The sequence below is a fragment of the Malania oleifera genome, chromosome 2 (genome assembly GCF_029873635.1).
Source record: "Malania oleifera isolate guangnan ecotype guangnan chromosome 2, ASM2987363v1, whole genome shotgun sequence".
Classification (NCBI taxonomy): domain Eukaryota; kingdom Viridiplantae; phylum Streptophyta; class Magnoliopsida; order Santalales; family Ximeniaceae; genus Malania; species Malania oleifera.
In genome coordinates this window covers 77,025,675-77,051,358 of record NC_080418.1, presented here as the reverse complement: position 1 = coordinate 77,051,358, position 25,684 = coordinate 77,025,675, and the positions used below count along the sequence as shown (strand labels likewise).

Sequence of the window (25,684 nt, the reverse complement as noted above, 5' to 3'; positions counted from 1 at the left end):
CTGGTCCAATTCACTCCACTCTCGGATGCACATGCAACCACCCCCTTCCCCTCACAAACTTGCTTCAGGGGCTCTCTTAACATTTTTTCAGTATAGGAAATTAAGAAATATGCAATTTTGTCAAAAAAGGGGCCAAAAAAAGCCAATTAAAGGGGCTGGATCCCCACTTTTACCAACCCAAAACCACCCATTCAATCCAACCTGGAATGATCAAGCCAGGGTACCCACCCTGACTGACACAAAACCAGAACAAAAAAGTAGCCCAACCAAACTGACTGACCAAATCCACCTAGATATGTAAACAAAAACAGGATATATGCCTGTCAATGAACCAGTTCACCCCAGATCCACGCAGGTCAGAAAATGTACAAACAAAGCACCACCAATCAACACCCAAAGATCCATCAGTTTTTAAAAATTGAAATCAACACCGAAGAAACTTGTACTTTTGCAGCTTTGAAATTTTAATCGAAATTGAAATTAAAAAATTTGATCTAGGGCAACATAATGTTGCAGTGCCATCAAATCCTCTCTCAAACAACTTGAAGCCAAGTGATTCTCTGTCTACTCTAGCCCTCTCCTTCAAGAACCTCTCATGTCAATTAAATAACTTTTACCAGCACACTACATTATCTATTTTGCAAATTCGAAACAATATTTCTCTAATCTTCTACACGTACTGCTTCTAGCTTACTAATGATAGATAATGTTTTAACTTTTTACCTGAAGTACGATCTCATTTACTTTCAGTTTGATTGATTTCTTCCCTTCAGTTTTTGTAGATATATAATGACCATCTGCAGTGGAAAGACGGTATCCTTGAACTAGCTTTGCCAACCCAATTTGGTAACCATGAGAAGCAAACATCAAAGTTGACTCTGCAATTACAAAAGACCAAATTCAATATGATCTATTATAGATGACAGTAATATGTAAACATGAATGATTAGTGCCCTCCTGCACCTAGTGGCGTAGAGAAGATACGATCAACTTCAGTTTCAAACATAAATTGAAGTGGTCCCCGTAGTGATCCAACACTAGAATCTGCAGACAGGTTTTGTTCAACCATTCCATTCTTTTCATCAACTTCTTGGGAAGCTATTCCCGGTAGAATATATAAAGCGAGCCCCGTCTTATCATCATCGAGAATTGCAAACTGATTTTCATTAGGGCCAATAAATGCTGCATCTTGACCTACACAACAACAAAGATGTGGATTAAAAGGATTTTTTTATTTCCCCAGTCTGTTCAACACTAAGAGAAATAAACATGTAACATGAACTACAAACCTTTAATTGTACTTCCTTTACTGTTAGCTGACTGAAAATCAGTATTCTCCCAATAAAGCACCACTTCATTTCTCATGCCATTGAACTCATAAACAACTAGAAAAAGGTGTTGCTTTTGACTATAAAGCATAAACTTGGGATGGTACTCAACATATGCTGGGATCTGAAAGCAGAGAATATATAAGCTCTCACAAGTATGAACATATATCTGCATTTTGTACGGACATTAAATATCGCCTAATAAAAATCCTTACAAAATTTCTAGTAAAAGGACACTGATGCAGTGCAGGAAATGATAAAAAGCAATTATATTTCTCTAGAAGTCAGTCCACCTTCTGCGTTATTAGTCGAAGTAAAACTTACTAATCATTGTTATCTTGGTGTCAATATTTTGGCCAAGTCATGGTTTATCATTTCCCAAGGAAATATTTTTTAGTTCCAAAGTTCATTTACATTGAACAGTCTAACTCTGCAGGTCTGCTTTGATTCCAGAGAAGTCTGAGAGAGTTGTATTCAATGATAGCCATTCCCTGGGAGAAGTTAACACCTAAGGGTTGTCCTGTAATTGTATATTGTAGTTCAGATAATGAAAGATCAATACAGAATTTTGTTTTTCCATTAGCTTCTCAATTCTCTTAGAGTTTTCTAATATATGGAAGTACGAGATAAGATTCACCCGGAGGCAACCTCCATCTCCTCTGCCTGCGTTTCTACTTGAAAGGATCTGACTATGCCACTAATCTCTGTGTATTTCACAAAGTCTCTTTTCTGATTTCTCAAAAACTATAAACTGACAGATCATAATTATTTTCAATATGCAGTGTATCAAACTGCTTTAAATTTCTCATGAAGATTACTTCCAATATATATTACCGATGTATAAAGCTTCCTGTAAATACTATCCACTCCAGAACAGAGATTGTATGCCATTAGGTTCGCGCCATCCACATAAAAGGCTCTGACAGGATAATGAAGGACTCGGTTCTCTTTATTAAAGAAATTTAGCTCCAAATGAAATGGCTGCCAATAAATCCAACAGACAACTTATAAATACAAACAAAAGCAACAAAAATAGAGATTTATAAGTCACAATTATTGAAATTATATTTTTTAAATAACCCCATGTCTCTATGAATTAGAGGTTTGTTGAGTTCAGCATCGAAGGATTACCTGGCAAACAGGAATATCTTTAAGATGATGCTTGGTATCCACAACAGTGATCAGAGGCAAACGAGAAATTGGAGCATTTTTGGCATGACCTTCCATAAAATGCTAGAGAGAGAGAAAGAGATAGAGACAAAAACAAAATGAGTTCACATTGCTTTGAATGATAGAAATTAAGAAGGTTCTAAAACAAGAATCACGACAGATGTGTTTTGCCATTAGTATTTAAAAATATTTAAGAAAATGGAATGCAAAAATCCACTATATTGTAGTACAGCATTAAAAAAACTGAGCACCAGAAAAATGAGTAACATGTTCCATGCAGATATTATGAAACAAAGATATCAAGACCAGCTCCAAGTTTTATTAAATAATCAACTTTAATGCTAAGTATATTATATCATTAACAAGTGCATGCAAAATTTTTTGTTAGTCACAGTAATGGCTTGATAGACAAACTATTAAAAGACATTCCATTAAGTGGATGCTTAGCTCAGGTTATCTTAAAAGCCCTCCTGGAATCACTTTCCTTGGTATCATTGAGAATAGGATTTATCATCTCACAGAAAATTTTTGTTCAGTTTGCTTATCAGGATGCTAGGGAATATAAGATTCTGTAATATTATTTCAAAATACCAAAATACCCACATCTAATAATAATAATAGGCACATCCTGTAATGTGCATATGTGCATAAACTAATAAATATAATAATCTCTTGTTTATAGAAAAAAAAGTATATTGTTAGTACAAAAAGAATATAGAATGAAGAGGACAAGAAATCCTGTACAAAAAAAGAGAGAGAAAATAAAAATAAAATACAATGAATTTAATAAAGGCTTCCAATCCTGCTGAAGATTCTGAAGCATGTACCCTTACCCTTAAAACTGCCTGCACTAAAAGCCCAAAGAGATGCCAAATACCGAACCATGTCCCAAAGGTAAAGACAATTTCTTCCCAGTGAGATATGCCCATTCTATCCCGACCAAACCCCCCCCCCCCACCCCAACCCAACCAAAAACAGCAAAGAAGATACCCCTCAACAAACCCTAAACATCATAATACCATGCAACCTACTGCTGTTGAAGGGTCATCAGCATCACCAAAGTCCAATAGCAGGTTCAGCAGTTGCTCAAAAAAGCTGCAGTCGCCAGAAAAATCCTGGATGCCGCTGTCTTCTTCAACACCACAAGAAATAACTCATATGATGTAGGACAAGAAGCAAGATCTTGGGAAGAGCCATGTTGGAGAATAATTAAGAAAAATTGTGTTAAGGCGTTGTTGTGTTTAATTAGCAGTTTATTATGTATTAAATTTAATTAGTATAATATTATGTGTATTTTGGGGGCTTGTTTGTACAGTAGGGGTATGTTTGTAATTCACGTAGTTTTAGGGGTATGTGAGTAATTTTATGTGTTTAGGCTTTCTTATAAATAGTGTGTGAAAGACATGTTCTAGGTTAGTTGTTGATAAATTTGAATTGTTGAATTCAACGAGAGTTCTCCCCTGGCAGCTCCTCCGTTCTCCCTTCTCCTTCCTTTCTCTCTTCTAATTTCTCCATGGCTGCAGAACCTTGATGCTGCCCCCGCATCATTTCGTAACAGAGCCCAATATCGATCTCTATTCTTCCATTTCAGTCCACCCATTCTCCCTCACCCTTCTCCTCTTCTCTTCTTCTTCCTTTTCTCTTCTTCTTTCTCTTCTCCTTCTCTTCTTCTCCTCTTCTTCTATTTCTCTCCCCATAATTCCCTTAGTTCTCTCAGTTCTCTTTCCTTCCTTGTTTTCTGATCTAAACTCTCTTTCCTATTCTGATTCTCTGTTCTTCCACTTCCCTCCTTCTCCCTTCTTCTATCTTCTTCTCTGGTCTCTTCTTCATTCCATGCTTATTCCTCCCTCCTATCTCTCTGATTCAAACTTTTAGTTTTCTGCTCTGAAATTTCAGTTTATTAAAAAAATTTTAAAAAAAAATTAAAAACCGAAAAGCAGTTCTGCAGTTTCTGAACTTTTTTAGAAACTCCAGGCGTGTCCCATTTTTCAAAAAACCACCTTCCAAACCCCTTCCTGCAATACCACCCATCCAATTGAAAACAGAACCCCCCCAAAACCCTCACCTTCAAATTTTCATTGTCATCCGATCAACAGAGGACACTCCATGTGCCGGCCAAAACATCTCCAGCTATTGGCACTTCAAAAACCCTAATCTCCTGTGATTTTCTCATCACACCACCACCACCACTATACTCCCCATCCCTTGATATCCCTTCGCCTCAAAACTCATCGCTGGAAAGTCATGTGCCCCACGCGCCGGTGACCTGCGACTGAGAATCTGCCTGAGTCTTTTGCTGGTTCCAATTTCAAGAAAATTTGCTCCAATCACAATATTCTGGGTTTTCTCCACGATATTTTGATCTGCAAGGAGATATTTTGCTTGTGGACACAACATATTGCAAGCAAGGGTGATAATTTGGCACGAAACCCTGAAATTATAGCTGCCAACATCAAAAACCGGGTTTTTTTTTTTTGGCTGTAATTTGTGAGTTTTCTGCGTGAATTTGTTTCATTTCAGCAAGACAATCAATATCAAGGTGCATTAAAGATAGTTTTAGAGAAATTGGGAGAAAGGCTTGTGAGAAATTTTGTTAAAGGGTTGTGATATATAGCTGCAGCATGTATATACATAAATACAGCAACATGGTGACAAATTATAGGAAAAAAAAACTGTCATTTGCCAAACTTCGGGCACAATTTCAAGATTTTCAACACCTTTCTCAAATACGAAGAAAAGGTTTGCAAAATCATCATTGAAGGATGATGTCCAATGAATGTGATTTCCATAAATGGAGTCATTCACATGCAACTTTATCCGGGACCCCATCCAAAGCCTTATGACATAGCTTGGATTGATAACACTACCTTACATGTTTATGAAAGATGTTTGGATCCTATCTAAATGGGATCTTACTTTGATAATGTTTGGTGTGATATCCTACCTATGAAGATTGGCCATGTACTCCTTGGTTCTCTTTGGTTGGATGATTTGGGTGTGACTCAAGGGCTTGAGAATACTTATGTCTTCCACTATAATGGGAAGAAATGGTTTTGAAGTCCGCTCTACCAATTAACCAAAACCAAGAATTAGTTACATTACTCAACTCAAAAAACACTACAAGCGAGGAAATGCATATGTTTGAAGACATCCAAATTCTTCCATACATTCCTATAGTTGAGTTTGTCATCCCCGTTATGTTCATTGATGCTATTTCTCAACTCACATCTATGGTACTTCCAATGGAATGTGGTTTCTTGTCTCATTCAAGCATTGGTTTTCAAAGTGTCCAACTTTGCTTCTCCCTTTTGATTATACAACATTTCAAAATTCAAGGGCTAATTTGTTCTAACTAGGGGAGAGTTGATGTCGCAAAAGAACCAAGATCTTGGGAAGAGCCATGTTGGAGAATAATTAAGAAGAAATGGGTTAAGGGATTGTTGGGTTTAACTAGTAGTTTATTATGTATATAGTTTAATTAGTATAACATTGTGTGTATTTTGGGGGCTTGTTTGTAATATTTGTGTAGAGGTACGTTTGTAATTCATGTAGTTTTAGGGGTATGTGTGTGATTTTATGTGTTTAAGCTTTCTTATAAATAGTGTGTGAAAGCCATGTTGTAAGTTAGTTGTTGATGAACTTGAATTGTTGATTGAACGTGAGTTCCCCCCTAGGATCTCCTCTCTCCTCCCTTCCCCTCAGTTCGTCTCATCTATTTCTTCTAATCATGGCAAAACCTTAATGCTGCCCCTGCATCATCATATTTTGCAAACCTAACCAAAGCCCACAGAACCTGCCGATCTGCCAGCCCCCAAAATTTCACAACCAACGAACCCGCCATGTGACGCCACGCGCCCAACCGAAAGCCAGCAGTGCCGACCCCATGCGACAGCATGTTAGACACTTTTGAGCAGCCATTTTGCCTGATTTCCTCCCAAATGTCTTAAATCCTTCCTCACACCATAATACCAAGTTGTTTGTCGTCTTTTTTGTCCAATATAAGATCACCTTTTTTAGTTGCTCATGTGTAGCATTCCAGGAATGCTTGCTTGCTAATGCCTGAAGCTGTTGGTCAATGTTTATGCAGTTCATTGAGGCCTGAAACAGTGGTATTTCTGTGTTCAAGATTCTTTGTTTATCTTTCTTGTTCATTGTGTGCTTGAGGTTTGCTCCTTTTCGAACATCGTATGTCAGGAGGATGTTGTTCACTTGTACTTCTAATTTTCTACTGTATAGAGGCTTTTTGGTACTGTTAGAGCTGTGGGTTGGTTTCGTGGGGCTGTGTCTAAATCTCTTGGAGCAGTGGCAGTATAATACATTCATTTTGTAGGGTTGTGGCAGTGCTATGTCCAGCTGTGCGTGACTCATTCATGGTCGAATCAGCAGTTGAATCGATTGTGTTTGGTTCGATTAGTCTGGAAGTTCACTTGTGGTCCTTCTGGTTGGTCCAGAAGTTCACTTTTGGAATCCCAAAAGCATTTTGTTAGCTGTGTACTTCTGATTTGCTGCTTTATTGAGGTTGTGTGTGTGTTGGGATGGTGTCCTCAAATCCCAAAAGTGTACTTCCATCATCTAGCATTTGTTCAGGTGAACAACGTACTACAATTATCTCAAAGGAAGAGTATTCAAGGTTTCTGCAGTATCAAACATCCCAACCAGTATCTCATCACAATGCATTTTTGTTTAGAAGGGTAATCCTACAATTTGTATGTCATATGGTATCTCTCACACTAGTCTCTACTGCTACTAACATATGACAGGTATAAACAACAACTTTTCTGCCCTCCAGTATCCCAAAAATCTACCTCAATTACCCTTGTTGATGGTTCCACAACTATAGTTAAGGGATAGGAATAGTAAATCCTACTCCCTCTATCTCTCTTTCTTATGTTTTATACATTCCCAAGTCCCATTTCAATCTCATGTCAGTTAGTAAGCTTAGAAAGGCACTAAATTGTTCTACAACCTTCTTCCCTAGTTTTGTGATTATTCAGAATCTGAAGATGAGGAAGACGATTGGTAAAGGATGTGAGGCTTGTCAACTCAACTACTTTGAATCATTCCCTTCTCCCATTGCCTGCACAACCACCGCTACACTGCTTCAAAATTGTCGCCTTGCTCATCCGTCCTTGTAAAAATTAAAACACCCACCTTGAGTTCAATGTCTAGTCTTGAGGATGAGTCTAGGTCAGTTGGCAAAACATTATTGTGCTCCCTTTGTTTCCCGAGTCAACAAACGGGCAAATAGTCCTTTCATGCTTGTCCATTCTAACGTTTGGGGACCTAGTCCATTAAAATTGGGGTTTCAGTACTTTTTTACATTTTCGATGACTACTCCAGAATGACTTGGTTGTATTTAATGAAAGATCGCTCTAAGTTGTTTAATATCTTCTGTGCATTCTCTTCTCAAAAAAAGACTATGTTTGATATGACAACCTAGATACTTCGTAGTAATAATGCTAAGGAGTACATCAATACCTAATTCAGTACCTATATGACTAATTCTAGTATGATCCATATATCATCTTGTGCCCACACTCCACAACAAAATGGAATTGTAGAATGAAAAAACAAACATATTCGCGAAGTCACTAATACCCTATTGTATCAAATGAATGTCCTCAAAGTTTTTTGGAGTGATGTCGTGATCATTGCTTGCACTCTTATTTAGTAAAATGCCATCCTCTGTCCATGGCAGTAAAGTCCCATTTTCAATTATCTTCCCTAAGGCTCTTTTGTTCTCCCTTCCTCCTCGTATATTTGGTTGTGTCTTTTGTCCATCAATTAACTCCAAGAACGGATAAATTGGATCATTGCGCTACAAAATGTATTTTCCTAGAGTATTCCTATACGCAAAAGGGATATTGATCTCATAGCCCTACTTTACATCGATTCTTTGTGTCGGATGATGTCACCTTTTTTGAGTCTACACCATACTACTCTAATTCCTTGAGTTCTATTGACCTTGATGAGTCTCTTCCTCTTCCTAGCCTTCCCGATTCTAACTTATTTCCTTCGTCCAATCTTCCTACATCTTCATACAGCTTGAGTCCTTCTCGTCACTTGGATCATCTCAATCAACAAGTGCACATGCAATGACTAAGGGAGAAGAGCCTCCTCTAGCTTCCACTTCTACGCCTCTAGTTCCTTCATCAAATGATCCTCTTCGCTAAGTGGTTGATCCTCCTATTGTTGTTCAAAAATATAAACGCACTTGTACCAAACATCCAATCTCTAATTTTGTTTCTTATGATTTCTTGTCACCCTCATACTACTGTTTTGTTAGTACCCTATCTTATATTGCTCTTCCCAAGTTTATTTCTAAAGACCAGTCCCATTTCGAGTGGAGGAATGCAATGATAGAAGAGATGCATGCTCTATAGGATAATGATACTTGCCATTTGGTATGTCTTCCTCCTGAAAAGTTTATAGTTGACTTTCGTTGAGTGTACATTGTGAAGGTTAATCCAAATGATTCCCTGGCTTGATTGAAAGCCCGCCTTTTTGCTAAAGGATATACTCAAGTGTATGGCCTAGACTATTCATACATGTTCTCCCCTGTAGCCAAACTTGCCTCAACATGTTCATTTATCTCCTTAGCCGCCACCTATCACTAGCCTCTACACCATTTAGACATGAAGAATGTTTTCTTGCATGGTGATCTTCAAGAGGAGGTCTATATGGACCAACCACCTTAGTTTGTTGCTCAAGGGGAGTCAGGCTTAGTGTGTCAGCTCAAGAAATTACTATATGGTTTAAAACAATCTCCAAGGGCATGGTTTGCTTGCTTCAATGACGTAATACTTTGAGTTTCACCTTCAACAATGTATAGTAAATCATTCTGTACTTTACCGTCATACTCCATTCGAAGGATTCCGCTTATTGTGTATGTGGATGATATTGTGATTACTGGTGATGATGATCAAGGTATTCAGAGCCTAAAGCATTTCCAACAAACTAAGTTTCAGTTAAAGGATTTGGGATCATTGAAGTACTTCTTGGGTATAGAAGTGTCGAGATATCAAATCGGAACCATCTTGTCACAGAGGAAGTATGCTCTTGATCTTTTAGGTGAGACTAGACTGTTGGTATCCAAACCCATTGATACACCTACGGATCCTAACAGTAAGCTAGTGCCAGATATGGGTGATTTGAAGCCCAACCCATAAGACGACACCAAAGACTTATTGGAAAGCTGAATTATCTCACGATCACCTTGTCAGATATATCTTTCGCAACAAGCGTTGTCAGTTAGTCTTTTGATTCTATGAGAACAAATCAATGGGATGCCATAATTGGCATCATAATCAAGGTCTCGAATTTTGATTTCGACTCAAATTTCGAAGCTCCAAAAGTACGGAAATCTTGACAGAAATTTCAATTTCGATTTCGATTTGAAAAAATAATGGAAATAAGTAGTAAAGCATGGAATTCTTTTATAAAGCTTTACAAATGATTAATAGACATAATAATGTAAGTTTTAGGAGTAATATATTTCAAGTTAATACATCTATGATGTGTATGAGGTGGAGAAGTTGTAATATAATATGTGCATCAAACATATTTGTAAGATAATGTCCATTAAACATATTTAGTGAATCAGTTAATACAAATGAAATTCATAAATCATTTAAATAATATTTATTATACAAATAATGATAATTTAGACAAGAATGGTTAAATAAAATGTTGTTGTAAGTTTACTTTTTCATTTAATTTCAAAAGCACTTGTAATAATCTTTTGTTTCGATAAAAATAAATTAAGGGAGAAATTTCACTTCACTCCAAAATCTCTCAATTGCATTCCGGGGAAATTTTATTGCATAGTTCAAATTTTGACAAGTTTAGCTAAAATTTCGAGATTTCAACAAATTTCGGATGATTCATTGAGATTTCGACAGAAATTATGCAAGACGGAAATTGACTGCCATTTCGATTTCGAGGGTGACGGAAATCGGAAATTTCGACAATTTCATGGAAATTTAAGGCCATGATCTTAATATATCTCTAAGGTGCATCTAAGAGAGGTCTCTTATATCAAGATCGAGGTCACACTCATATTTAGGGATATACTAATGCAGATGGGGCTGAGGCACCTTCCTATAGAAGATTCGCAACCGAGTACTATACTCTTGTTGGTGGAAATCTGGTTTCTTGGAGGAGTAAGAAACAAACTGTAGAAGTCAGGTCAAGTGTTGAATCAAAGTATAGGGTCATGGCTCACACTACATGTGAACTTGTTTGACTAAAGAACATGTTGGAAGAACTAGGTTTCCCACATTCTCAATCTATGGAGCTTATGTGTGATAATCAAGCTTCCATACATATTGTCTCCAACTCAGTCTTCCATGAGTGAACAAAACGCATTAAAGTTATTGCCATTTTGTTCAAGAGAAACTTGTGCAGAAGCTCATTACCACCACTAATGTGAAGTCTGATTTGCAGTTCACTGACTTTTTCACTAAAGCCTTGGGGGCTGCTCGTGCTAAATTCATTCGTAACAAGCTAAGTGCATTTGACATATATGCTCCAGCTTGAGGGGAAGTGTTGATGGTTATCTTAGTCATTTAGCATTGTTCGTATGTGAGTGTTATGTTAACAAGTGAGAGTTAGTAAGGGCATTATGGTCAATGGCATGTACTTCAACATATATTATAAATAGAGAAAGAGACCTTTCATTGTCATAAGGTCTTCCATTTTACCCAATTACTCAACATCCTCAAAGTCATATGCTCTTTTCTCAAGGGTGGTGTCTTCAATACAACCTTCCTAACCAAATTATCTAAACAATCTATCCTGCAGACCCCAACTAAAGGAACCGCGTAAAAATTGTAAATGGTTATTTTGGTCATTTTGAGTTACTGGTATGTGCTACTGTTATGTTCGCAAATGTGAGTTAGTAAGGGTGTTATAGTCATTGGTATGTACTTGACATATATTATAAACAGAAGGAGAGACTTATCGTTGAGATTAGGTCTTCCATTTTACCCAATTATTCAACAGTACCAAAGCAAGATTCGACTTAAACCCTAAGAACATAGCTGCCGCCAAACGAAACCCTAAAAATCTTAACCCCATGCAAAGCAGCTGTAGGAGGATCATCTGCATCAACAAAGACCAGAAGCAGGTTCAGGAGTTGCCAACAAGCATTGCAGTCACCAGAAAAATCCTAGAAGCTGCAGCCTTTTTTCAAAACCTCAAGAAACTCTTCATATTTTGCAAAACCAACCCCATAACAAGCCATGGAACCTGTCAACCTGCTACCCTGCAAAATTTCACAGCCAGAGGAACTACCACGCACTGGCTGAAAGCCTGCAGCTACAACTCCACGCACTGGTGCGTGAGAGTGTTTTGATCTACCTTTTTGCTCCGATTTCCTCCTAAATGTCTCCAAAATTTTGTGATTTGAGAAACAGTTTAGATCAGATAACCAGCTTCACTTGACTATATCAACTAAACATTGAGTTTGGTTTGGTTTCGATTCACAAAAAAATCTGTAGGTATTTAGTAATTCTGTTTGGTTACCCGAACCATGAACACCCCTAATAATAGCAATATAGACCAAAGGAAGATAAGAAAGTCAAGGAAAATTAATCAATAATGCAGCCCAAACATCCTCCCAAAAAGAAAATATAAGAACCATCTCCAATTTACATTTTGTCTAAGGACTAAGAAAGGATAAGCTTGTGAAATGAGCCTCAAGGGACTCTTAGATGAACATCAAAGCCCCATATGGCCATATTAGCCTCCCAAACATCCACATGCAAACCAAATTTATTTCTTGTAACTATGAGCCATAAGGAGTTTTCCTCTAAAGGCAACATTCATAACCATTTTCCAAATAGAACTGTGTTTTTAGATGCCAGCGAAGGCCCAAACCCCCACCCCCCTCCTTAGACCTACACACATCTTCCCACCTAACCAAATGATCCCTTCTCTCCTACTCCCAACCAAAGAAAATTCCAATAATCATCTCAATCTCGTTGAGTACCTCAAGAGAAATTCTAAACAGAGACAAATAACACAAAGAAATGACAGAAAGACAAGTTTGACCGAGGGTGATGTGACCACCTAAAGAGAATAAAGCACCCTTTCACACATCCAAATGCTTAGCCACCTTAACTACCATAGGATCTCAAAAAGCTAGGGTAAGAGAATTACAGATGATCACCTAAAGAGAATAAAGCACCCTTCCACCCACCCAAATGCTTAGCCACCTTAACCACCATAGGATCTCAAAAAGCTAGGGAAAAAGAATTACCACCCAAAAAGACTCTTTTAAGTACGTTAAAGGTCGATCGAAAACACCATACCCAACTAAAGAAGTAACTTCAAAACTCAATTGGAGCTAAGATTCATAGCAATAACAAATAAACAATAAATAAATCATAAAAGCAAACTAGCAACAAAAACAATTAAACAAAAACAATTATTTAATCATAACAATTAACAAAATAATAATAACTTTACTAATTTTTTTATGATAATAATCACAATAATAAAAATATAAAAAATAATAATGACTATTATCATAACATAATAACTATTATTATTACATAATAATAATCAAAATACTAGAAAACAATAAAAAATAATAATAATAATAATAATAATAATAAACAATGATAATCTTAACATTGAAAAATTAATAGAAATAATAAAATACTTATTATTACTACAATTCGCACCTTACAATTACAATTATTAACGAAAAAATATTATTATATTCTAAAAATAATAATAATTGTTAGATGATGGTAATCATAATATTGAAAAATCAATGATGATGATAATAATCATATACTTATTATTATAATTACTATAAATTGTCTTTATAATTAAGATTATTATCCAAAAGAAATCGTTATTAAAAATTATTATATGATAATAACAATAATAAATGTTATTATTATCAATGTTTTAAAAGGCGAATGTGTAAGGCGAGGCGTTTTTTATGCCTTATGAGATGCCATCTAAGAATTCTAATTTTTATAAACATAAAAAAAAAAAATTAAATATAAATTAAATAATAATAAAACTACAAATAACATTTGAAAAATCAATGATGAATTGTAAACAACTTGTTGATCATTCCAAAAAAAAAAAATACTAATTTGAATTCATTAAGTAAATCATGCTAGGGGAAGTCATAACCATAGTTTTAAAACTTGGACCAGACTGTTCGATCAGACTACGGCCGGTATGACTCAACCGAACACTGCACCCAAAACAGAAAATGAAGCTAACAAGATTTGAAACCTACATCCGAAGCAGAAACTATAAGGAGCTTACAAATACAACCATCCATCAATTTGAGTAGATTGAAGAACAAATAATAAATATAAACAAAATGTACGTCACAGACACACACACACACACTACACTCCTTCCAATATACATGTGGTTAAAATTTTCTACCCACACCTAATTTGAGATTCACACACCCAAAATGCATAAGCCGCTAAGGGCAAAAAGGTGTGCCTTCTGTTCAAATATGCATAAGCCTCGGTGCATAATGCATTGGCCATTTTTGGGAGTTGGTATTTTAGACACACCTCATCTGCAAGCCTCATCTTGAGGCCAGCCACAATTGAGCTTTTAAAAAAATATATTGTTATTATTATTATCATTTGTTAGAAGCGAAAAATGTTATTTTCATAATTAGGTTGTGTTAATGAGGTATTTTTGTCCTAAACACTTTATTACTATAAATAATATACAGAAGGGCAGACCTGGAACTGTATGTAGCCTCCAACAAACTGCCGCTCAGGTTTTTCCTCTCTTTTTTCCTCTTCTCCTCTCCACTTCTCTCCTCAATCTCCAACATCATCATCATCATCATCATCATCATCATCATCATAATAATAATAATAATAATAATAGCAATAATAATAATTAATTATTATTATTATGATGTAGGCCTGACCTTGAAGCCAGCATCAGTTCTTCAGATGCACAAGCATCAGTTATAATGCATAGGCCTTTTCTGGGAGATGGTATTTTGGATGCTATGGGAGAGTATTTTAGACACTCCACATTTATAGTCCTCATCTTGAGGCCAGCCCAAATTAAGCTTTTAGAAAAATAAAAGATAAAAAAGTAATATTAATAATAATAATAATATTAATATTAATATTAATAATATTCTTGCTGTAGTTCTTGTTGTTGTGGTCAAGCAATACATTCTAAGTTTTCAAAAACTACCAAAAAACCTTGAGTTTTAATTTTATGAACTTTCTGTTAGTTGACCCGTAGTCAACCATTAAGAAAAATGTGAAAAAATGATTTTACCAATTATAAAAGTATATTTTAAAACGACACCAGTTTAATAAGTTAAATTAAGAAAATTGGTCTATAGAATGTCTTGAAAACTAAGTGAATTGAAGACCTAGCTGATTCTCGAAATGACCGGTCCAATCGCTTTGGATCAACCAATTGAGATTAGCATAACAAAAAAAAATTCTATTAAAAAAAATTAAAAATATATATAAAGAAAATTAAAATTACTAATAAATCATTAGAAAAATACCCAGTAATTATAATGCCACAAAATATATGTTAGATGCAGTTTTCATAAAAATTTAACAACTAAACACATAAAAAAAATAAAACATATTTCAATATTTTTAAATTCAAGTAACCTATCAAACATACTATTAAAAAAACGTAAACTAAAATTTTAAAATTCAAAATTTCTATATTAAAACTATAAAGTTGAGTGTTATCTCTTTTTTGTGTAAATTTACAGCTAAATCAATAACGAAAACTCGAATTTATATTTATTGGTTAACCTTTGTTTGAGGGAATTCACCGATTTTCCTAATTTTATTCAAGTTGCTATGTTATTAAATAAATCAATCATACCCAAAAAGTGAGCCACAATTCGATCAATATAATTATCTAAGTATTTTTTTTTTAATTATGTATTATTTAATTATTTTTCCTCCATCATTAAATTTTTTGAAATAATAATTTAATTATATAGTCATATTTATGTTAACTAGTTGACTCAAACCAATCACTAGGTGTTAAATTCATTTATAAGTTCAATTTTCAAAATATAGTGTACTTAACTTACTAATTATTGCAACTTAATTTATTAAAATAATGTCATTTTCTTAATTTATCATATCAAAATTGAACTAAAGGTATAATTGTCATTTTATTAAAGGTAAAATTTAATTTTTTTCACTAGACTTGATAGTTGACTAACAATCAACTAATGATTATTAGTTGATAATTTAATTATTTTTTCCTACATTGTTAAATTTTTTAAATAATAATTTAAGTATATTGTCATACTTATGTTAACTGATTGACTTGAACTAGTCATTGGGTGTTCAGTTCATTTATATATTCAATTTTCAAAATATAGTGTACTACTACTAGTATAAATGAAAATTCTCATCAAAGAAAATGGAACAAATCTACAAAGTACGGAGAACACGACATTACTATTACTATTGTTGATTTTAAATATTCTAGTTATTAATTAACAACAATAAGTAATAAACAACAAAGGCAACGAAAACAACAACAATAAAATTATTATTTGTGAACAAAAGGGGGGCAATTTCCTCCAAGAGCAATAAATGGTAGATATATTTTGTCCAATAAATTTGGATTCCCAAATCCCATAGCAATCTATCTCAAAGAGAGGTGGGTATTGAATATCCATGTTTTGGGGGTACCTTGAATTCCCAGGAAATCCAAGATGTCTACCACCTAGGATTCCCATGAATTCCCAAATGTAAGCACCCAGCATTCCAAAGACCAAATTCCTGAATTCCAGCAGTATAACTCGAGCCAAATGCCCCCTAAAAGGCATTAGCTTTTTGCTGGAAATATATATATATAGACAATTGTGCGACTATTAAGAGTGCAATTTAGCCAAGCACAAGTAGACTGACTAAAACAGCCATTTCTGAACCCCATACCGAATTCAGATCGTTACGGGGTTCAATTCACGACAAAGGATAGCCTAAAAGCCCAGCCATATCATTTATGTGATGATATGCACTCTTTTTTTCTTTCTCTCATCTCTGTCACATTCAATGAAGAGCATTGATTTATAAAAATGATCCATATGACATGCGCTCTTTTTTTTCTCAGTTTCGTCCATTCAATGAAAGAATATAACATATAAAAAGGTTAACCCAGTCATGCACTCCATTTTGCTGTCTAAACCCACTTGACCCAAAAATAAATAAAGAAAGAAAGAAAGAAAGCAGCATGCAGGCAAAGATTTCAATAGGACCAATCCAAGCTGAAAACCTGGCCATTGTTGCATTCACAAATCCACAGTTTATGCAATCCATCTTCATATAATAAAAGGGCTTCTTAAACAAAAACCCTGTATGGCATCTAATGAAAAAAGTGCTCTACCAGAGGTGAATAGCATTGAAAGTAAAAAGTAACATACACTGTAAAGAAATGCCTTCCGTGCAATATCAGATATTGTAAGGTGGCTTTGGCTGTAACAATAGCAAATAAATTGTCATCAAAAGTATATTAAAAGTTTATAAAATGTGACAATTTAAGCAGACAATATGAAGGCAGCACATCAATATATTCACTGGTGAGCATGCGTGCGAGCATTAAGAAAGAGAGAACCATTACATAGGCTGTTTGTCAGACTACCCAAAACATCATACATGTCATACCTATTTTTTAAAAGTATATTACTACAGTAAAATTTAAACCTTCAGCTACGGGAGAGTCCTTTAACTTTTTTCTTTTACATGAACAAATAAATATAAATATATTACGATTTGGGGGGGGGGGGGGTGTGGGGTGGGGTGAGCAAAATACAGCAGGACGAAAAGTAAAAGAACAAAAATTCAAAGCACCAACAAAGAAATGGTCTCCGATCTCTCTGTATGTTACCCAGGAAAACTCCTCTGAAAAAAAATTAATAAAAATAAGAGTCATTTGCAGGACACAATATCATGCTAGCATGAGTTTGTTAAAATTTCAAATGTTCAAAATTCAAGTGTCATTGTCCAGCCAAAGCACCAAACGAACACAAAATAGCACAATTCCAGTCACCCCCCCCCCCCCCTTTTTTTCAAAAACAAAAATACAACCTTGTCATAGTCCCAGAAGTAATGAAGACAAACTCATGAAGTGGACAAATCCACAGATTCCCAAGAATACCATACAAATTTTTCTACATGCCCCAAGAAAAGGTTCAGTGCAAAAATACATGACAACTAGTAAAGCACAACCCAAGGTGCCTAGGCACGTGCCTTCACTTCAAATGCTAGTCAAAAAAAGAGTGTGCCTGATACATAATTCGCTCTTTTTCTGTGATTCATTGCAAGTCCAGGCTTAAGACACATCTACTAGAAATTCCCAAGTGCCACGACATGCACTTGAGGTAGGCATGAAGTAGGGTTGTAATTTTGTTTCATTAGTTTAGCCTTTTAATAAAACCAAAACCAAACCAAATTTAGTTTGAAAATGGCAAACCAATCCAAAACCAAATAAATAAAAGAAAATTATTAAAATGACATTTAGTTTGTTGGTTGAGTTAGCTTTTTGATTTGGTTACTAATATTTTAATTAAACTATTTAAAAGATTGAACTTTTTAAACTTGAAGTCCAACCTCCATGGGCCATTTCAAGACCTCAAACAATGGGCCTCACAAGAGAAATAGGGTGCCATCATCAAGTCCATGCTTTAGGGGGAAAAAAGAGATGAGGGAGGTGGTTGCCTTTATAGGGAGGGGGGAGGAACCTTACTGACCTCATCTACCTGGGAACCATATGAACAGTTCCCCCTCACCCTCACCCTCACCCTCACCCATCTAATGCTGGAATCCTGAGAAGAGTCAAGACTTCGGGAAATCCACATTCCCATATTCCAAAAGATGTTGGTTGAGTTAGGTTTTTGATTTGGTTACTGATATTTTTTAATTAAACTATTTAAACAATTGAACCTTTTTTTAACTTGAAGTCTAACTATCATGGGTCGTTCCAAGACCTCAAACAACGGACCTCACAAGAGAAAAAAGGTGCCAGCCCCAAGCTCATGCCTTGAGAGAGAGAGAGAGAGAGAGAGAGAGAGAGAGAGAGAGAGAAAGAGGCCGGGAGGGGGTGGTTACTTTTATAGGAAGGGGAAAGGAACCTCCCTGACCTCATCTACATGAGAACCATATGAACAGTTCCCCTTCACCCTCACACATCTAATGTTTGAATCTTGAGAAGAATTGAGACTTCTGAAAATCCACATTCCAACATTCCCAGAAATAAAAAAATGTGGAGTGGGAGCAGGAGGTTCCCTAAACTCCCTTTCTTTTTTGTGTCTTGAAATGATGAAATGTTGTATGAATATTGGATACATGCATAACATACACAAACTAATAAAATAGATCAACCAAAACCAAAAATAAATACTGAACCAAAATATTTAGTTCAGGGACAATTAGTTTATTTGTTTCTCAATAGAAAATAACACCTCCACCCAACAGTGCAATCTGAATCAGGCACATGCTGAGGCAACCAGAAGTACACATTAGGATCAGATGCCAAAGCACAGAAAAGACTTGCTTGATTCATATTTTGCTCTGGATTCTTATTGTGGTTCTAGGCCTCCAGCAAGAGTTGCAGCCAAGTTACAAGTGAAATTAATCACCTAATTTCCACTACTTTGCAATTTATATGTACAAGGAAAAGTCCCCATTTGATTCAATTAAACTATTTAAAAAAATAAGATATCATAAAATATAAGTTCAGCGATCCCCAAACAAATTGGGTGAAATCCATCCAAAATAAATATTATAAAAAAGATAAATTTTATTAATAGAATAAAGAATATAGGAGGCTAAGACATCCTCCTCACAAAAAAAAAAAAAAAGTGCAAAAAGAAAAATAAATCAAATACAAACAAGAAAATAGATAGAAACTCAATTTCATTATATAAGCATTTAATACACATTTTAATCAACGTATATTAGTGCCTCATCAGTTCTAGGATGTGCCAGCGCCTCCTGCCTTGTAGCCAAGGTCTTAAATTTTGATTTCGGCTCAAATTTCAAAGCTCCAAAAGTACAGAAATTTTCGATTTCGATGTCAATTTCAATTTTGATTTGAAAAAGTAAATAAAATCAATAGTAAAGCATGGAATTATTTTTATGAAACTTTAGAAATGGTTAATAGACACAATAATGTAAGTTTTAAAACTAATATATTACAAGTTAAATACATCTATGTTGTGCATGAGGTGGAAAAGTTGTAATACAATATGTGTATCAAACATATGTTTGTAAGATAATGTGCATTGAATTATTTAGTTAATACAATGACAGTCATAAATCATTTAAATACTATTTATCAAAAAAATAATGATTATTTAGACATTAATGATTAAATAAAATGTCATTGTAAGTTTAGTTTTTCATATAATTTCAAAAGCCCTCTTAATAATCTTTTGTTTCAACAAAAGAAATAAAATGAATTACGAGAGAAATTTCACTTCACTCCTAAATCTCTCATTTGAATTCCATGGAAATTTCATTCGATAGTTAAAATTTTAATGAGTTTCGCTAAAATTTCAAGATTTCGATAAATTTCGGATGATTTGTTGAGATTTCAACCGAAATTAGGTAAGACAAAAATCAATTGTCATTTCAATTTCGAGGGTGGCGAAAACCAGTAATTTCGATGGAAATTTTGACAATTTAGTGGAAATTTAAGACCATGCTTGTAGCTAGGCCCTAAGAATCCTTTACACCTTATTGGTCCTTGCTTGATGCAGGACCACACATCCCCACAAAAAAGGTACATAACTCTAGTCTCCTAAAAGGCATCTTCGGACTTCTATGTCAGTGTTAAAGGTCTCATGTTCGAGGTCTCTAGTACAAATATTGGAGGGGTGCAAAGAGATATGGTTAAGAGATAGGCTACCTCCCATTGTGTTACCCGAGCCCAATGTGGACCTCCAATGGACCAAAAACAGGACAAACCCTACACATTCAAATTCAATTCATTTCATTCAAGTCCCACTAAAAATTATCTTACCATCATGAATTTAGGAAATAGATGGCTGCAAAGCATTTTTACGGTTCTCAATTGCCATGGTTAATATCAAAATTTTACTTTGGTGGAGCAACTCACCGCGTCCACAATTTTTTATGAAAAAATTAAAATAAGTTTTCAAGTAATGTTAAAGGAAAATTTTAAAAATAACCCTAAAATATACACAAATTTTGAAAAATAAGAAAGATAATCCAAAAAATTATTTTCAGCAATTTTCAACCCAAAAAATGATAGGACTATTTTTCAAATACAAGGCTGATGGCCAATTCCTTTTCAGCTTCTTGATGGGATTTCACTAGTCTCTTAATGGCCCTAAAGGAGATAGAAAGGATTCAACAGACATAAAAAATTCTGACTTCAAAGAATCAGATCAGTATTATTAAGGGAAGGTTGTATTGATGACAAAAATTATTCTGGAGAAGCAAGCTACAATGCCCCACATTTCTCATCTCTTTTAGGATATTTGGAACCCCCTCAATGCCTGCAAGACCTGAACCAACCAACTCTCCCATTAACCAGATTCCACAACACCCTCACCCAACTGCAATGCATCACAGTGAAACAAAACAATTAAAAATAAATTTTTTGGTCAGTAAAGATAAAAATATATTGCCAAGGCATCAAGGTGATGGCAACCCATGGTACATACATCAACCATTCTGAAGAGTGTCACAAACATCAAGGGGATTACAATATGATCATTAACAGTTTGCCCACTAAGCCAGCTGGAAATAGCAGCAAACCACTGGTCTTTGCAGATCTGAAGTGGAGTAGTTGTGCCTTTGAAGGTTCTCTTATTTCTTTCTTTCCAAAGCACACCAAAAGATGGCGAGAGGGTTGAAGTTCAAAATCTTTTGCTTCCCTTGGTGACCCAGATGCCTTTCCAAGATCACTGCCCTCCAACTGAATTTACCATAACCCAATGCTGTTCAGTCCATAGAACCAAATACGACAAGTTCCTTGTCCAGGGGCACTGGAGAACAATCTGGTTTACCAATTCTGCATCAGCCATACAGAGAAAACACCTATTTGTAACTGTAAGCCCTCTTTTCTGCAGATTCTCAAGGGTTAAGATATTTCTATGAGTAGAATCCCAAACTAAAAATCCAACCTTTGAGGGGCTACTGTCCTCCAAATGTGACTCCAAGGGAAGTTGTTGCAATTAGTTCCCATCGAAGAGAGCTTCCTGTAAAGAGATTTAAAAGTAAAAACTCCATTTTTGTCCACAGCCCATTTTGATCCATTTGGAATGTTTTGGTAATGGAATTTATAGAGAATTTTGTAAAAGTAAGAGAGTGCATGAAATTCCCAATCTGCCACATTCCTAGTGGAAGGAATATTCCAGAGATTTCCCTAATCAGTGACTTGGAGATGATTGATAAGGGCATTTTTTTCACAAGCCAAGCTGTAGATGGAAGGGAAGACAGCTCTAATATTACTGTTCTCACGCCACACATCATACCAAAAGAAAACATTGGCCCTGTTTCCCACTTGAAGTGTCATAGATTGGAAAAAATCATCCCTTCCTTTTCTAATGAATTTTCAAAATCCCACTCCATAGGGCCCCCTTCTATTGTGTGTTTTCCAACCATTATGCTCAATCCCATATTTAGAAACAATAATATCCCATGAAAATTGGTCTTTCTCCCTCATGAACCTCCATAACCACTTCCCGAGGGCTTCATTGAAAGTAAGGAGGGATTTCAACCCCAAAATTCCCAAACAAATGGGTTGTTTAACCACTCTCCATCTAACAAGGTGATGTTTGAACTCCTCCCCTACGCTTCCCCAAAGAAATCTTCTCTGAATTCCTTCCAATATCCTAGCGATTGAGACCGGTCAGGGAAGGAGAAACATGATATAAACTTAAATATTTATCAAGGTGCTCCTAATAAGGGTGATTCTGCCTCCTCCTTATAGGAAATTTCTTTTCCATCCTACTAATCTCCTTTCAAACTTCCCAACAATAGGGACCCAGACTCCTTTGTCATTGAATTTGGCTCCAAGAGGGAGACTAAGGTAATTAACGGGAAAGGATCCCATCTTACACCCCAGAAGATCAGAAAAGGAAGGTCCCCGAGAGATAAGCTCACCTTTCCCAAGGTTTACTTCTAGGTCTGAAACAGCCTCAAACCCTAGCAAAATGCATTGGAGGTTGAAGATAAGAAGGGGGTCATCTTCACAAAAAATAATGGTATCATCTGCAAAAAGGAGATGAGAAACTTCTGTAAGCCTCCCATTTCAGCCCACCTTGATACCTCTAAAGATCCCTCCTTCAGTAGCTTTTATCAGCATGATGCTAAGCACCTCCATAACCAAAACAAGCGGCAAAGGGGACAAGAGATCTCCTTGTCTCAAGCCTCTCGAGGAGCAAAAGAAATCAAAAGAGCAGCCATTAATGAGCACTTAGAAGTTGGGGTTTTGATACATTGAACAATCCAACTACACCAAAGCTCCCAAAAGTCCATTTTCCTGAGGAGATAAAGAAGGAAGTTCCAATAAACATGATTAAATGCTTTCTCCATATCTAGTTTGCAAACTATTCCCCTTTTCCCCTTCTTCAAATAGGCATCCACCATCTCATTAGCAATAAGGGCAGCATCCATAATCTGTCTTCCAGCCACAAAAGCATGCCTAACCAATGACTTCCAGAATTACTTTTTTCCTCTTGACCAAGACTTTGGCAATGATTTTATAAATGCTTCCCACCAAGCTACTAGACCGAAAATCCTTGATGTTGACAGCCCCAACTTTCTTCAAGACGAGTGACAAAGGTGACATTCATGCAATTGATGAATTTTCTTGATCTATGGTACTCCTCAAACATGCTTAACAGGTCATGCTTGAGAAGGCTTTAGTTATCCTAAAAGAAAGCCAAGGAGAAACCATACATCCAAACGCTTTATCCCTATTGCAATTTTTAATAGCTTGGGGTCCTTCTGTTTCATCAAAGGGTCTCTTAAACCACTGCGTAGTGATTGAACTAAGAGATTTGAAATTGATGCCATCCACTATAGGTCTCCAAAACTTTGGTTCAATGTAAAATTCTTTATAAAAATCAAAAATACCTTTCGTAAAATCCTCTTCCCTAGTAAAGGTGATTTCCCCAATTTCAGTGTCGGACAAGATGTTACTTCTACAATGCGCATTAGCTGTCCGATAAAAGAATTTTGTATTATAGTCCCTCTCCTTAAGCCATAAAGCTCTAGATTTTGCCTCCAAGATATTTCTTCAAGATTAATGAGTTCGCTCAATTCCTTCTTAAGCACAGCTCTTTTGGCTCTTTATTCGTCATCAAGACCCCTAGATGATTTCCTACTCGTCAATTTCTTTGATGCCATTAAGGATAACACTCTTCTTCGCTTGGAAATTTCTAAAGGTATTTCTGTTACACATCTTTAGCTTGTCTTTTATTCCTTTCAACTTTGAGAAAAGCACAAAACTAGCCTTCCCTGCATTATGAATAGACGACCACCAAGTTTTCACTAACTCCTTGAAACCATCATGCTTTAACAACATATTCTCAAAGCAAAAGGGGGTTGGCCACCATTTAACACTCCCAGTGTCAAGGGTGGTGGGGAAGTGATCTGAGATGAGCCAAGGAAACAAACTCTAAATCATGTGAGGAAAGAGAAGCTCCAACAAAACCAAAATTAGGAACCTATTGATCCTTGAAAAGCAAGGCAGCTCCCTGGAGTTGGACCAAATGAAATTACCACCACTAAGAGGGAGATTAATAACAGCATTCATGCTGATAAAGTCAAGGAATTCTCTCCTACTACTGATCTCAAGGCTGCCCCCACTTTGTTTTGCAATCAAAGGAGTATCCCATCTACTCCTAATCTCAAAGAGCTCATTCCAAAAAATAAATAAATAAATAAATAAATAAAAACCTAGAGAGTCCTTCACCTAGGTCATAAACCTTTGTGAAAATCCACTGAAAGTTATCATTCATGCTTTCGAACAATTAGGAGATTGAGAAGGAATTGATGGAGTGGCCCAACAATTCCACAATACTAGGCTTCCACAAGACAAGAATAGCCTCTGAGTTGCCTGCTGCTCCAAGGGATATCCAATCACAAGCTTCTTTGCCCCAAGGGTCATCAATTAAAAGTTGCTCTACTATCACCACCTTGGTTTCTTGCAAGCACCCCACATCACCCCTCCAATCTTTAAGAAAGGATTTAATTACACTCCTCTTGGGTGTGTCATCAAGCCCCCTCACATTCGAGGAAATGATTTCCATTAAACATGACTTAACACAAAGGCTCTGACTACTGCATGCCTCTGCCATTTCTGACCATCCTCCGGTTTTCCATAATTCACTGTGCATTCCAAGCACTTTAATTCCTTGTTGATATCCAAATTTATAATACTTCCCGATGGTTTTTTGTGATTACTTCCATCTCCTCTCCTCTTTCTTTCAATATCCTCAAACAATTGCAAGGCTCTATCCTCAAACCCTTTAAAAGACATGTCGATCTCAACTTCCAAAGAACCCGAACAGATACCTAATTCTTAAAGTGGGTGATGTCTTCAAGGTCATTCAGAGTATCAAAATTGGGTCTATAAATCAAATCCTCAAAGTTGGGATTGACACACAAAGTATCAAAGCCAAAGCTAGGGGCAGGGAAAAGGGCTAGTCTTGCGGCAACAGTTTGAGATATAGGCGGTTCCTGCTTCAAATTAGCTTCCTCTTCAGTTTCAGTTGCTTAAAAGGGGAGATCCTAAAGGGGGGCAGCCTTCCCAAAGTCATATACTTTTCGATAGCTTCATAAGGACCGTCATAAAGCTTAAAAGAAGAAAAGGAGTAGGGCATGGACTTTGAACAATCAAAAGAGATTGCAAGGCCGAAAAGAATCCTTATTTTTCTTGCTCCAAGGCCCAAGTTAAGGCCCACTTTGACATCCTCAAACAAGACAAAAGCTTTCGGCATGCCTTTATCGTACTTAGGGAAATCAAAAGAGCCATCTGCAGCATTGCTCTTCTCCCCCACAACACTTGCAAAGGATTAAAAGAGTTTACTTGTCTTCCCCACCACATGGGAGTTAGGTGTCAAGCCACCAATCAGCCATAGACTCAAAGGCTTTCCACAATTAGGGCAAGGGCACAAGGGAGCTGATCTTTTAAAGAGAGGGTTCAAATCC

At 36.0% G+C, this 25,684-nt stretch overlaps 1 protein-coding gene across 1 annotated transcript in view; it reads right to left on the bottom strand.

Annotated features, from left to right (window-relative positions):
• LOC131149253 (uncharacterized) overlaps positions 1-25,684 on the bottom strand; it is a 144,226-nt gene that overhangs the window by 38,119 nt on the left and 80,423 nt on the right. The window contains exons 12-17 of the mRNA XM_058099539.1: positions 16,921-16,972; positions 2,460-2,561; positions 2,163-2,309; positions 1,290-1,452; positions 964-1,194; positions 724-878 (exon numbers count right to left, since the gene is read on the bottom strand). Of these exons, the coding sequence (XP_057955522.1) occupies positions 724-878; positions 964-1,194; positions 1,290-1,452; positions 2,163-2,309; positions 2,460-2,561; positions 16,921-16,972 (850 nt within the window). The remainder of the gene's footprint in view (positions 1-723; positions 879-963; positions 1,195-1,289; positions 1,453-2,162; positions 2,310-2,459; positions 2,562-16,920; positions 16,973-25,684) is intronic.